The sequence below is a fragment of the Phaenicophaeus curvirostris genome, chromosome Z, assembly GCF_032191515.1.
Source record: "Phaenicophaeus curvirostris isolate KB17595 chromosome Z, BPBGC_Pcur_1.0, whole genome shotgun sequence".
NCBI lineage: Eukaryota > Metazoa > Chordata > Aves > Cuculiformes > Cuculidae > Phaenicophaeus > Phaenicophaeus curvirostris.
This window is the reverse complement of record NC_091431.1, coordinates 11,730,233-11,745,158: the sequence shown is the minus strand read 5'-3', so window position 1 is coordinate 11,745,158 and position 14,926 is coordinate 11,730,233. Positions and strand designations below refer to the sequence as shown.

General features: G+C 43.6%; 1 protein-coding gene across 1 annotated transcript in view; it reads left to right on the top strand.

The window, feature by feature from the left end:
- The window catches only part of ELP1 (elongator acetyltransferase complex subunit 1), a 33,346-nt gene that overhangs the window by 8,271 nt on the left and 10,149 nt on the right, over positions 1-14,926 (top strand). The window contains exons 7-25 of the mRNA XM_069880336.1: positions 382-472; positions 964-1,087; positions 1,705-1,795; positions 2,226-2,456; positions 2,750-2,920; positions 3,610-3,709; positions 4,404-4,586; positions 5,386-5,492; positions 5,995-6,098; positions 6,924-6,977; positions 7,077-7,182; positions 7,835-7,950; positions 8,679-8,752; positions 9,366-9,444; positions 9,705-9,784; positions 10,681-10,821; positions 12,813-12,898; positions 13,472-13,620; positions 14,467-14,590. Coding sequence (XP_069736437.1) covers positions 382-472; positions 964-1,087; positions 1,705-1,795; positions 2,226-2,456; positions 2,750-2,920; positions 3,610-3,709; positions 4,404-4,586; positions 5,386-5,492; positions 5,995-6,098; positions 6,924-6,977; positions 7,077-7,182; positions 7,835-7,950; positions 8,679-8,752; positions 9,366-9,444; positions 9,705-9,784; positions 10,681-10,821; positions 12,813-12,898; positions 13,472-13,620; positions 14,467-14,590 — 2,211 coding nt within the window. The remainder of the gene's footprint in view (positions 1-381; positions 473-963; positions 1,088-1,704; positions 1,796-2,225; positions 2,457-2,749; positions 2,921-3,609; positions 3,710-4,403; positions 4,587-5,385; positions 5,493-5,994; positions 6,099-6,923; positions 6,978-7,076; positions 7,183-7,834; positions 7,951-8,678; positions 8,753-9,365; positions 9,445-9,704; positions 9,785-10,680; positions 10,822-12,812; positions 12,899-13,471; positions 13,621-14,466; positions 14,591-14,926) is intronic.

The window sequence follows — 14,926 nt, the reverse complement described above, 5'->3', positions numbered from 1 at the left end:
AACAGTTTAAATGTATTGATCAGCATATTAAACTGCACCAAACTGCACTGTTCTTCCACTAGTTTGGGTTTCGACCTTCAGTATTTCAGATTAGAGAGGATCTTGTATTTATAGGAAGAGTTTAACATTTCTGTTGCAAAAGTTGGAGAGGGACATGGCTATGACTGAGCTAGATTGGTCTGAAATTCCTACTTATTTGCTTTAGAGTCACTCAGTTGCTACAGGAGAACTGCCTGAGGCAGAATAAGTTCTTATCCCTTAAGGTGTGCAAGAAATCTTTTTATTCATATTCATCAAAATTTGCTCTCCTACCTTTATAAAATTAGAAAATCTCTTCCCAGTGCTTTCTTACACTTGTCTTATTGCTATCTCAATCTGTAGGTGCTCGGAAGGTCCGAGTATGGAACAGAGAGCTTGTGCTACAGTCAACAAGTGAGCCTGTCTCAGGATTAGAACAAGCACTGTCCTGGAAGTGAGTAGCAAAGCAGTCTTCATGTTGGCAGCTTTCTGTGGCTTGTTACTGCCTGGTCACAGTCTTTGGCCAGCAGCAATTAAATTTCTCCTCTGTTTATTTTTCCCCAAATGTGAAGAAAGCTGTCTTCTGATCTAACATGAGGAAGAGTAGCCCTTTAAACCCTGAAAAGTCTAATACTTTCTTTATATGTAGAAAGAAAGCATAGATTCTCTACAGTCTCAATGTCAAGTAGTTTTGGACTTCACTGTGTAAATAGGAATATTGTTAGTCCCTTTGCCAGTGCTAACGTTTATTCACTTACATGAGAATGTCATGAGCCCTGGAAAACGTATGTGGTGCACCTGTGACTTTGTCTGAACAGTGCTGAGGAAAAAATATCCTCTGCTGCCATTTTCTTCCTGTCTTTGGAGAAAATGCAAGATGATTGATATTAAAATGACAGGTAGCGATTACGTAAGCAACTACTCTTTGTTTGGCTGTTTCTTAAGGCCATCAGGAAACCTGATAACTTCCACGCAAGAAAAACCCAACAGACATGATGTGGTTTTCTTGGAGAAGAATGGACTACTTCATGGGGAATTCACCCTCCCATTCCAGAAACGGCAGGTCAAAGTAAGTGCTGTGTGCAGGCTTCTTTGATTAGTATGCAATAGAGAGGAGGACTAGATATTTTCTAGGTTCTAGGAGGAAGTTTTTAACTTAGCACTTAGTGGTAGCCCTAATGGAAAAAGTAACCTGACAAGAGAACAATGAAGAAGCTTGTGGAGAAGATGCAATGCCCTCTGCAGACCCACAGTACAGAAGGAAGTAAAGGGGGATTGTAGTCCAGGGGTGGTTCTGCCCTCTGTATACTTTCTACCAGGGAAATGCTTCAAAAATGGCAGTTGTTGCAAGAGTGAGGTGAAATACTCATGTTATCCCAAATAAGAGAATTGAGAAGCTACTGCTAGAGTGTTACTTCAACTGCTGCCTCTGGATGCAGAGGTCTTTTGGCAGATGCTTCCTCAGTCCAAGGAAAACAAAGAACAATGCTGTCACGTTAATGTCTGTATTGTCTCTTCAGCTGTAACGAGCAAAGTTTTGTAACATAAGAACTATGTTAGTATGATAACACATGCACCTTACATGGTTGAAAATAAGGAGCAACTCATGGTCTTGTATACCAGTTTGGAGCATACCTACCCTACGAGAAGCATCAATATCAGTATAAGCCATGTTTGTTTCTGCAGGTTAATGAAGTGCTTTGGAATGCAGATTCTACGATCCTGGCTATATGGCTGGAAGACCTGAAGGTGGAAAGCTCCAACACAAACAGTTATGGTGAGAGCACTGTGTGAGGTGCTGGCTCTTATTCTTGCCTGCAAATGTGATTAGCAGTGGGTGTTCTGCAAGTTAGGACATACTGGGGAGGTTTGCCTGTGCAGTTCATGAGGAACTGGTAGTTCAGCCTGAGCTCAAAGCATCTTCCAGGTTGCTGTGACTGGAAGTGGTGTTAAAGGAGGAATAAAGGTGTGAGCCCCTCCTATAATACAGGTGTCATTTCACAAGGGGGCCTCAAAGAGTTTTGGAATTGACTCTTTTGCATGAAGTCTGTTGTTTTCTTGTGCTGGGTGTTGTTAAACCTGTGGGCTGAAGGCTGGAACTATTATTTTCATTGCATTTAACCCACCCCTAGTAGAGCTGTGGTGGTGAGGAGGGTTTGAGATGGGTCTCAAGTAGTACTCTGTTGTAACCATTTGCTTTTATATAGTTCAGCTGTGGACCACAGGGAATTATCACTGGTACCTGAAGCAAAGTCTACACTTTGGTAGCTCGGAGGAAAATCAGTTGGTGTTGCTGCTGTGGGACCGAGAGAACCCGTATAGACTGCATGTACTCTGCAAGGGTTGGCATTACCTCTCCTATGACTGGCATTGGGCAACAGACCATGGGATAGGGGAGAATAGCAAACATATGGCAAACGTGGCCGTCATAGATGGAGGTAAGCAGTGGGACTGCTTGGCAGCTCTAGTGTCAGTAGAGATGGAGTAGCCTTTCGGGTGGAGGCTGGATTGGATCGCGGTAGTTCTGTGAGCTGATGGTTTAGTTAAGCTGTTAATGGGAGGGACCATGAAATTGGTGTGAGCTTCAGAGGTATTTCAATTCATTTAACTAGTAAAGGCACAGCAACTATTTTTGTAACATTGTTCCAACTTTTATTAGAGAATCTAACAAGATCCTCACTAGCATCGGAACTGGGTTACAGCTTGGATTTTTTTCTCTTCTCTTCCACAGATAAAGTGCTTGTCACAGCATTCCAGCATGCTGTGGTGCCTCCACCCATGTGTACGTATGAACTTCAGCTGAAACAGGCCGTTAATCAGGTTGCATTTCACACAGATCCCAAACATAGTGGAGACATGGCCATCCTAGACTGCGATAACAAGATCTCTGTGTACAGATATGGTGAGAACACATTGCGCTGTCTTGTTAAAGGAATCTCAGTCTCTTGAGAGCTGTACTCTGTTGGACTGCTATGGTGATCGTCTTTCAAGAAGCCTTTAGTAGTCAGGAGTGAGATGTACCTGATTCAACTGCGGGTTCAAGCTCAATTCTCTTACCTCCAGTAGAGTGAGTGGCACAGGAGTGTTTTGGTCGTGCATTGGCTTTGTGAGAAGGCAGTATTCAGCACTTGGCTGTGTGCTTATGCAAGTAAATATCCCCCTGCTTTGACTTGAGTTAGAGTGCAGCAAGTGGTATCTTGAGTAATTTGTTCTGTTGGCATGTTCGTGACTGGCACTGGAAATGCCTGGTAGTAACTGCGTAAGGTCTGTCTGAGACGCCTAGCACTTCTTAAAGCAGTCCTATATACAGCATAATATTCAGTGTGCTGTGAGACAAGAGGCTGTTTCTTCTGAGTTTTGTAGCGTGACATTATGAGGTAGCTGTGTTCCTCAGAGTAAGTGTTAATGAGGATTAGGTGTTGACTATACATGCAGGGATGGTAAGTGTTAATGAGGATTAGGTGTTGACTATACATGCAGGGATGGTATTTTCATTTTCTTACAATAGTTTCATGTAGCATTTACTTTTGGGTAAAAATGGAAGATGGAAGAGGCAGGATCTCTAAACTTATGTTGTTCTGTGTTTGCTAGGACAGAGCACAGTGATGGATCCCACTGTCAGGTTTGGAGCTGTGGGTGGAAATGGATTTAAAGCAGCTGTGGAAACACCATACCTGGATAAAACGTACAGGTAATATAAAACTATTACAGCTGTAGTGGGGCGGGGGGGGAAGGATAGTGCCTGGGTGCGTGTTTTATTAGAGGTTACAACAGCTGCTTGTCTCAAGATTTTGGAGTGGTTATCAGGTAACATGGTCCCATTGTGCTGGTTGTGTGACTGCAACTAGTGCTAAGGATTGAGCAACATAGTGGGCAGTTTATCCTGAGAAGTGTCTTTGACTGAGGTCTTGATTTCAGTAGGTGCAGTGACTGTCAGTGACAAGACTGAAGTAGCCTTTCCTGTGCCTGGTGCTTTTGGCATTGTGGTTCTGTACTTTGTGCTTCTGTTCCCAGAACGAAAGGAATTGGTGTGCAGTGTCTGGGCCCATGATCATGGCACACGAAGCAACAGGACTGTTTGTATGGCAGGGACAATGGTAAAATAACACCCTACTCTACATTTGTTCCTATACACAGCATGGGAGCTGTATTACCTGGGGAATACAAATGGGGCTCCCTGGGTGTCTCATCCTTCATCTCCAGCCGAGCCTGCAACAGGATTCATGCTTTGGGTGATTGTGTGTTTGTGCACTGAAGCCCTCCTCTCCATGCTGTGTGTCTGAACAGCCAGGCTGTGCCTACAAAAGACCTTTGCCTCTTCAGTGAAGTGTGGTCTACTGAAATCAGGTTCTATTTGCTTCCCAATCTCTCTTATTTTTTGACAGAGTTGATGTGGGCAGCGACAGCAATGAAGTGATGAATCCTCTGGGGCTCCGATTTCTCACCTGGCTGCCAGATGACAGCTTCCTAGTGGTTGGACTGGGCCAGCATGCTGCTCAGTCTGTCCTTTACCATCTGACTGCAGGCCCTCACGTGACTGAAGCTGAAGAAGAGCACTTGAGTATACGGTACTAGACATCTGTCAGTTGTGGGTGAAGTCTGAGAGCACTTTGGGACAGCACCTAGAAGGAATTAAGTCTCTCAGTAGACATGTAGCCTAGAGGCTGTGGTTTGGGAAATTTGGCTCTCTTCATGTAGGAGAACCACACAGCTCATGAAACTGCCTGCTCCTTAGCGATTGTGTGTAGTCCTAATGCCCACAACCAGCCTGACAAGAGGGCATGTGCTAGCATGCCTGTGTCGGTAGAGACAGCTCTGTTCCTTTGTCTGAATTCCAGGCCCTTGGAGGGACTAAATTCCTCCATTCTGCCATTTGCCCACCATTATCAAGATACAGAAGGGGACTGGTAGCAGTTGGTAGTCCTGTCCTCCTCCTCCTCACATGCTGGACTTTGTTGGTTCTTTTGAACCAAAACCAGATCACAAAGGAGGCCAGCCATAATACAGAAATCTGCTTCCCAAAGGGTTCCTGAGAATTGTGTTGTGCAGCACTCACAGCAAAGACAGGCTGATTTGCATATGAACTGCAGATTAGAACAAAGGAGGTATGGGCTCTGCAGAGTGCTGTTATGTGTGCAGACACTAGTGCAGTTAGGCAAATGCCTCTTGACTGGTGTTGCTGGTGCTCTGTGGTGCCAGTGTCAGCTGACACAGGTGTGAAAAGACTGCAGAAGGTTGTTACATGAAAAAGGCATCTGTCCATGTTGGAGATGTGCATTCTTCTGTCTGACCACAGGAAATGCAGAATACAGGTCTTACGTGCATCTCTTGTGACTGGTGTTCTGTGTCATCTTTGTCTTGATCCAGGTTGCTTGTGCCTGTAGATGGAGAAGTTATCAGCCTTTGCTGCAGCCCAGTGACCAGAACTGTAGCTCTGCAGCTGGCTGATAGACAGATCCTGAAATATTTCTGGGGTAAGCTGGGCCCTATTAAAGTACAGGGTCTGAGGTGTAGTTGCTAGAGATTTCTCCAAAGCTTTAATGAGGTAATTTGACATCCAGGAATGTGGGTGATTTTTGCTGGTAGTTGGTCCTTTCTTTTGTGCTCTTCTCTGTTCCCAGGAGTGGGCCAGAATTAGTGATTTGTATCAGAAAGTGATTAATGTCATTGAGAGTGACAGTTGAGACCTTATGATTTGAAAGGTAACTGACTGTTTCAGTGAATTCAGAAGTACTCACTGACTGTCACCGTCTTAGTACTTCTCCCTTGTTCCACAGTGAAATAAAGGTGCTTCTAAGCCCCTAGAAATTACAGCTTTCTTGTCTGCTTGTGTGACTTTCATGTCAGCATTCCTTCTCTCTGTCAGATAGTGTAGCTTATTCCCAGCTCCAGTTTTCTTGAGATATATGTCATGTGGCTGTAATGTATGAATCTTCAATTGGCTGGAAAACAGTTTGATATTCTTTTCCTCTTTAGAGGCTTCTACTCCAGTTCTTAAGCCCTGGCGGACTAGTAGTGGCTCTGCTGTTCAGTTCCCCTACCCTTGTGTGCAGACTGCTATCACAAGGATCAGTGGTGAAGTAAGTACAAGTAAGACTATGAGCAGGTTAAGTTCCCTACTCAGTTGTTCTGTGTGTCAAATATGCAATGTGATCCTCTGCCCAGTGTCCAGTGATACTTCTTAACGATGTTCATAAGGCCCTATGCAGAGCTGACAGTGTATCTCCCTTGTCTTTTAGAGCATTTCTGTTGGCTTGCAGTTAACACTCGATTTTCCCCTTCTATGCATACAATGAATTGAAGAGTGAGAAATTTCATGTATAAAATTTCCAGCAGTCACTGCCCTGCTTTGTTAAAAAACAGCATTTTGCTCTGTTTTATCTGAACTTGTCCTGTTAGCAACTATGGCTACATTGAGTTACAGCAAATCTCCTCCTATGGGTGTTTCATAGTGGTGATGGTTTCTCAATGGTTTCTCGATAGTTTCAACAGCTTAAGGAACAACTAGCTATTTTTGCTGGTAATTTCAGGGATTCTTTCACTTAGTGTGAGTAATGTACAGAGTTGGTTTGCTCTGCTCTGTACTAGTGCTTTTTCTCTGGTATTTTGGTTCAAAAACTGCTGAATAAAAAACTAAATTATCTGGTGTGGCTTCTGCTTCTGTTTTGTTACTGTGTGGTTTCTGCTACAGTATATATCAAGCTGGGTTTTCAGCCACAAGTGACTGTTAATTCTGTATGTCCTGGCACAGAAGTTGTAAGACTTCCTGTCCAGCTTCTCTAAGTAATTCACATGAGTACTCGGTACCTAACTGTAAGGTACTTCAGTCCAGTGCTAGCCAATATTGTGAAACTCTGGAGGCTCTGACACCGGGAGTTTATACGTGTCATCTGTTTTATTTACAGGAGGTGATCTTGGGACTCACAGATCGATGCCGTTTCTTTGTTAACAATACTGAGGTACTAAAGTTTTTGTCCCTCATTTCATCGCCTTTTCCTCTGTCAAAGACAGCTTTGCTGTTCTACTCTATGCAGCAATAAACTTCATTTTTTCTGCAGGTCGCTTCCAACATCACTTCATTTGCAACATACGACGAGTTTTTATTGGTGACAACCAACTCCCACACCTGTCAGTGCTTTTGCCTGAAAAACATATCAGTGAAAGGTAAGTGCCAGCTCATGGCTGTTGTCTTGGAGCCACAAGGTATCCCCATTTTTCGCGCCCAAACCTGCTGCATTTGGGTCACTCAGAGCAACTACTTAAGAGATAGAGGAAGAGAGCTGCTTTCACAAATCTGTCAGAGAGGAAGAAGCATAGGAAACTGACTTCATATATTACATATTCTTTCCAGGGAGCAGCATTTGTCCTGTAGTTGTTTGTCCTTTCACTGTTTTCAGCAGCTTTTAGTCCTTCATTCTCCCCCTCCACATCAGAAAAAAAAAAAAAAGAAAGGAAGGGCTGTGCGCTCTTTGAGGGTGTGTGGTAGAGAAGGGATCTCAGTGGAATGAGTTTCTGGTGGCATCTGACTGTGAGAGGTATGAGGACTGTGGGAAAGGCAGGATGACAACTTATTGGTTTTGTACATCTTTCAGTGCTCGTCTTACCTGGTCTGTTGAGCTTTGTGATCCTCTTTTATAGAGGACATGTACAGCAGTGCTCAGTACTAAGAGGTTCTCCTCCTGTCTGGAGCCATTGAAGATCACTAGTGAATTGTTGACTCAGTTGGTCCAGTGTGACCTTGTGGGGCTACACAGGAAAGCCTGACTGGAGCAGTGCTGCAGTATGCTATGTGTGCTGATAAATCTGTTGTCTTTAGCCCTTCAGGCTTGCCTGAGCAGTGCTCCTGCACCCAACAGTGAGACTCTGCGCAAGGTGGAGCGAGGTTCACGTATCATCACTGTGGTGCCCCAGGACACAAAGGTTGTGCTGCAGGTCAGTGCTCTGCCTGGGTCTTCTGAGGTCTGCTACTGGAGGGTGTAGAGGGGCTCTTTTGGTGGGCAGCCAATCAACCTGCAAACTATGTGTGCAGTGCTACACAGTGGCAGCACAGTGCCTTACAAATTTCTAGCTGCCTGTCTGGATGCAGAGGGACTTTGAGGATGCCTGTGAGAGTTAGGTACAGCACAGGCAGGTGAGGTGGAAACGGGAAGAGCTATTGAAATTCCTAATGACTGAAGTAGGGTAATGCTACATATAGTGGCCTCTCACTGTGATTCTGAGACTCAGCTCTTGATACTTGCTGTATTTGCTAACAGCACTCCATTAGCCTTGGCACTGAGTTTGTCTGAAGTGCTGAGTTCACTCTTCAAAACCAACAGACGTTCACATAGTGAATAAGAATGTAATTTAAAAGGCACCTCTGCAGATGTGTAACGCAACATCCTCCTCAAAGCAGGGCTAATCTGAAAGCTTGATGAGGTTGCTCCGGGACTTGCCCGCTTAAGTGGAATTCAGCCTCCTGAGGAATGAATGTTTGTGACCTGTGAGAATTTTCAGAGAATTTTCCCTAGTCATTGAAATTGCATTTCCTTTGAAGTGAATAAACAGGCCTGTGCACTTGCAGGTAGCAGGGAGGCCTAGAAAATTGGCCAGTCCTCACTTTACCTTCAGTGTGGGCACAGTAACTACAAATAAACAGTGGTGTGGCTCTTACATTACAGATGCCAAGAGGAAATCTGGAGGCTGTTCACCACCGAGCTCTGGTTCTTGCTCAGATTCGGAAGTGGCTAGACAGGTAAATGGTGCGGGAGTATTCTGGTCTTCCCCCCTGAGTCTGAGCTGTTAGAGGCTGGCTTTTGTTGTGCTGGAGAAGGGAGGAAGGCTAAACTCAAAGGAATTATTTTGTTGTTTGCAATGAAATTTTATGGGACTACCAGCTAGAAGCTGAGCTTCCAGGAGTCCCGGGTGCCTCTCACTTTGCCGCTGAAAGGCTTGTATGTGTTCCGAGACCCTGTGGGTGGCAGAAATTTTCATCTGCAATATTCTTCAGAATGGAGAATCGATCCCTTCACGATGAAGCTTGCTTGTTTTCATGTTTTATTTGTTTAATTGATTGACATTGAGGCTTTCTGAAATAGAAGTTGATACATAAGTTTGAAATGCAGCTCTCTGTTTTGACAAAGGCAAAAAATATTGCAAGGCCTGTATTGCTTTGTCAACCCAGTGTGCTGGTCTGTCCCACTGCAGAAGCTGGCAATGAACTTTTCTTTTAGGAGGCAATCTGCAGAGGTTATTGCATAGACCATTCCCTTCCCACAGGGTCGGTGCTTACCTCTGGTAGTTGCCTTTTTCTGCAGATATTGCAACTACCCACTATGTAAACTACCCTACTTGACTCGTTCCTCCAGGCTTATGTTCAGGGAAGCATTTCAGTGTATGAGGAAGCTGCGAATCAACCTCAATCTCCTCTATGACCACAATCCTAAGGTAAATATGCCCAGTTCTCTTATGCTGTTTTCCGTATACGTCTAGCCTGGAATCCACTGACACTGAGCAGTGGGCTCAGAAGAGTAGGCAGTGCCATCGATTCTGCTTTCAGCAGAGATGGCTGCGCTGCATTGTGGCATTCTTACACAGACAGATTAGCATTTCCTTCGTCATGTACCTTCAGAGAAGGTCATTGAATTTGATCTTTTATTTAATATACTTATTCAGAAAAACAGTAGTTATACTTCTGTTCATTTCAGGTATTTCTGGAAAATGCAGAAGCCTTTGTCAAACAAATAGATTCCGTGAACTATATCAACTTGTTTTTCACAGAACTGAAGTGAGTATAATTCACCAAATGGAAACATTCATGCAATTAGTGGTTTTGTCAAAATATTGATGGCTCTTCAACGTAGATGCAAGGAGTTAGTCAGAAATCTGGCATGTTGGGTCATAAAGGCTTGAGTAGGCTCAAAAGTTCCAGGGGCAGTCAGCATGTCCTGTTAGGAATTCCTGCTTACAGGCAGCCATTAGGTTTTTCCAGCAAGAGACGTCATCTGACTGCTTTGATTTGTCTTCTGGTTTGTGTACAAGGGTAAATGCAAACAGAGAAAGTTTTGTTCCCAAATGAAAAGGAGCAAGACAACACTGCTTATCTGAAGCCTGGGGCCAAGATACTTGCTCAGATTCTCAAATCAGGCTCCCTGGCTTCTTTCTCGAAGTTTGAGTGTAAAGAGGCCTTTACGGCATTTATAGCTTCAGGACTTCTTAAGCTTGCTGAAGTAAATAATTTCTCAGGAGCCGGAGCCATTGCTTAGCAGTTTCAATTCTGACCTGACCCTAAATCTTTGTCTAGGAATAAAAGCAAATGTTGTAATTTTCACAAGTGCTCTGTGCTCAGTGTCTCCATAGCATATTTAGTAGAAGACAGCTGTATCTTGAAAATCTTGCCTTCTGTGGTTTTTTTGTGCAACTAAAGTAGTTGTTCCAACCAGTTTATTTTCAGTGCCTTTCTGTTTTGCCTCCTATTCAATGCTGAGAATCAGTTGGAACAGATGAGAGGTATTGGAGAGGTTTCTGGTAGTGTGGCAGGTTGTGTGTCAGTACTGAATGATATATGAGCTGTTTTGTTGAGTAGTTATTTTCTGCGTGTATTTGTGTTTCTTAATGTCGTTGTCTTTGTGCTGGGCTATGTGAAGGACTGTACTGGTGTTCATGGTGTCTGTTTGTATTTAGAGAAGAAGATTTCACAAAGACCATGTACCCATTTCTGAATGGTAGCAGTAATGCTCAACCACACCAGCATCCTGATCAGAAAAAAGTGAACCTCATATGTGATGTGATGAGAGCTGCCATGGAACACATTGACCCTCAAAAGTGAGCATCTTCTTATTGTAGGTGAAGGAATCTTTTGAGATCTCTAGTAGGTCATTTGCAGAAAGTGAAGCTGCTCTAAACATCAGTTATTTCGCTTCAAACCCTCTGAGGTGAGCCTGTGCTCCACAAAACGTAGTCATACCTTCCATCTGCAGAGGATGCAGTCCTGCAAACCGCAATTATAGAATCATAGAGTAGTTTAGGTTGGAAGGGACTTTAAAGATACCCAGTTTCAACCACCTGCACTGGGTTGGGACACAGGGTGCCCAAGGCTGCATCCAACCTGGCCTTGTACACTTTCAGGGAGGGGCATCCACAACTTCCTTAGGCAAACTGTTCCAGTGCCTCACCACTCTGATGGTGAAGAAATTCCTCCTTTTATCTAAATCTGCCTCTCTCCAGTTTATACCCATTGCCCCTAGTCCTGTCATTACATGCCCTTGCAAAAAATCCCTCCCAGATTTCTTGTAGGCCCCCCTCAGGTACTAGAAGGACGCTATAAGTTCTCCTCAGAGCCTTCTCTTCTTCGGGCTGAACCACCCCAACTCTTTCAGCCTGTCCTTGTATGGGAGGTGCTCCAGCCCTCTGATTACCTTTGTACCCCTCCTCTGAACCCATTCCAAAAGCTCCATATCCTTCTTATGTTGAGGATTCCAGAGCTGGACACAGTACTCCAGATGAGGTCTCATAAGAGAGGAATAGAGGGACAGAATCACTTCCCTCGACCTGCTGGCCACACTTTTGATGCAGTCAGGATACAGTTGGCCGCCTGGGCTGCAAGTGCCCATTGCCGACTCATGTCAAGCTTCTCATCAACTGGTACCCCCAAATCCTTCTCCACAGGACTGCTCTCAATCACATCATCCACCAGCCTGTGTTGAAACAGAAGCTTACCCCAACACAGGGGTAGGACCTTGGACTTGGCCTTGTTGAACCTCATGAGGTTTGCAGAGCCCCACTTCTCCAGCTTGTCCAGGTCCCTTTGGATGACATCATCCCGTCCTTCCGCTATGACAACTGCACCACTCCGCTTGGTGTCATCTGCAGACTTTCTGAAGGTGCAGAATCTAATAATTCTACAGATAGCAAAACAACTTTTGTACTACAGGAATGAAAGTAATAGATGCAGGGTGTTTATAGGGGTTTAAGAAATACACTCAGTTTAGGAACAGTCTGTGTGGCCTAGGGAACTAGAGGTATGAGCAAGATTGTCATTTCAAGGAAGTGCTGGTTTGTTGGGTGCAGGTGGCCTTTTGGAAAGATCTCAAGTGTTCCATTCAAAATTGAATCACTTTTGTAAGCCTTCAACTGCATATTTGTGAATGATTACCTTTTTGGTAACCATCCTCCTTGGATGAATTGACACCAGACAAGGATAAGGGATGGGAAAATAGGATAATAACAGTGTTTAGTGAAGCCAGTGTTTAACTATTGGCAGCTTTTGTAAGAAACAGTGGCTAGAGGAGGAACAGACTGTGGGTTGCTGCTGAACCCTGAAAATTTAGACACATTTTAGCAAACAGTTTCAGAAAACAAAGCATCCACTTAGCTGGGAAAGCTATTTGGAAATAGTATGTCTGAAATTTATGGAAGTGGAAATAAACTTGTAGAAAGCTTTCCTTTTATAAAAAAAATACCATTTTCATTCCAAATTTTGTTTGGAAAACTGTTACCAGCTATCTGAGAGAGAGATGTTCTCTCTCAGAGAACATCTGAGAACATTAAGCTGGCTGGCATTGTAAGGAAGCTGTTATACTCAAAACACACTTTCAGTCTTGCGATATATTGGGATATGCTGAGTGTCTAGACAGACCTTCGTGGTATATTCTGCTCTCTTCCTGGTTTTCCTGCCTTCCTTTAAAAAGATAGGAATACCTGAGAATTTTTTTTTTCCAATACGTGCACTAGAACTTGCACAAACTGTGCTAAAACAGGAATAAGCAATGTTTCTGTCTTCCTGCTTTTTCATTTGCTGTTTCTGTTTTCTTCAGGTACTGCCTATCAATATTGACAGCACATGTAAAGAAAAATCCTCCAGAACTGGAAATTGCTCTCCAAAAGGTTCATGATCTTCGAGGTGTTGTATCAAGAACTCAAAAGTTTTCAAAGCGGGTGGTTTGCAGGCGTTTACATAGTTAGCATGGTTCACCCTGAAAGTTATTTTAAGGTGGCTCTTCATGGAGTCAGCCAGAAAACAAAAACATACTTGAAAGTTGCTATGTGTTAGTGGAACAGCAGCTTATCAGCTAAGATGCACTGCTGTACATGCCCTCAGCTCATCCTTTTATCTAGGTATGTCAGCACATAGCCCAGAGGTGGAGCTGTTTTCCCTTTCCAGGCTGAACTATGGTTCTCCCCACATGGAACAGGAGGTTCATTTTCTGGGGTCCTGGTATCTCAAACTGGAAAACTTTGGTTTCACACCATTTTATTCTGCTACTATTGCACACCTAAGAAGTTACCCTGCTGGGGCTGGTCCTTGAAGTTCCCTAGGAAAGGCACTGTAACTGTGCTTGCAAGACAGAATGAGGCATTAGTTTGGTGGTCCATATCGGATGTTAAGAATGTACTTGATAAAGCATCTCTCCTTTAGAGCAGGGTTTCACTGCTGACAGTGTAACTGATTGTAGGCTTCTCTATCTTGTTACAGAAAGTGTTACTCCAGATGTCAAAGCTGTGAGTGCAGAAGAAGCACTGAAGTACCTTCTTTTCCTTGTGGATGTCAATGAATTGTATGATTATTCCTTGGGGACATATGACTTTGATTTAGTCATCATGGTGGCAGAAAAATCTCAAAAGGTCTGGGCTCATAGCTACAGCCAAGGAACTGTTTGTCTGCTTTCCCAGAAGTTCTTTGTAGTGTGCAGATTAGCCTGCATTTTTTATTAGTTGTAGCTCTCTATGCAGTCAAGATTCCAATTGCTTAGAAGTCTTGTGTGTGCTTGAGATGATGGCGGGAAAATGGCAAGTCTCTGTATCCCTGAGTACTTCTGCAGCCACAGCTTTGGAAACTTGCTTGTGCTCTATGTGAAATAGAGCACTACAGCAAAATAGCTTTGGGGGAAAGAGGCACTGTGGTCTGAAGGGTTGAGACTGTATGTTGTGTGTTCCCAGCTCTATACTCTAATGATTCTTTCTTATTTGGTGGTGGCCATGATAATAGTATGTATCATCTAGCAGGTTTAATTTAAAATCTCTGGATGGAAATGCCCATCAGGATCTTAACAGTTTCCTGATGTTGCAGCAGAGTCTGCTGTCTGTCATTTAAAACACCTTATTCATGTTAACAGTTTTTCTCACCTTTGGTGTGGGGGGAATCCATCAGCTCTACAGCTGCAAGTTTATAGATTAGATGATAGCAGCTAATGGAAAACAGTTTGATGCAATACATAGCCTTGAATTTAAAATGTCACCAGCCTTTAGATACTGTTGTAGTCCGTGTAGGAGCCTGGCAATTTAAGTTACTAATTCCTGGCCAGAGTACATACACAGAACTGATTCTTTAAGATGGCTTACTTTTTTTTAAAAAAAAAAGCCTTTTTAGTATATTGTCACACCATTTCATATATGAAGCTGTCTGTTGGTTAAGATCAGGGCAAATAAGGATCTTTCCAGCTCATCTGCAGTTTTCCTTATTCTCTGCAGGACCCAAAAGAATACTTGCCCTTCTTAAATTCTCTCCGGAAAATGGAAACCAATTATCAACGATATACAATAGACAGACACTTGAAGAGATACACAAAAGCTCTTGGGCACCTCAGCAAATGTGGTAGGTCTCCTGCACATGCATCGTCTCTAAGGAGAAATTCTGTAGTGGAACATTTCCATTTGGAGAGCCTTGTTGGGGGGGAGTAGCTGAAAAAAGAGAAGGATCACATAGTGTCATCTTGCCTCCTGGTAGTGTCTGGTTAACTTACCTCTGGTACATGCTTTTTCTAGCTTAGCTTGGCACAGGGAGAAAGGGGTGAGAATGTTTGCTGCTTTGTGATCATGAAGCATAAGTCTTGTTTTATTCCTGTTGTGACTTGTTCCCCCATTAATTTTGTTGGCAAAAGTGGAGCAAACCTCAAGGAAGTTAATGCCTTGATTTTACAGTAGTAGAATA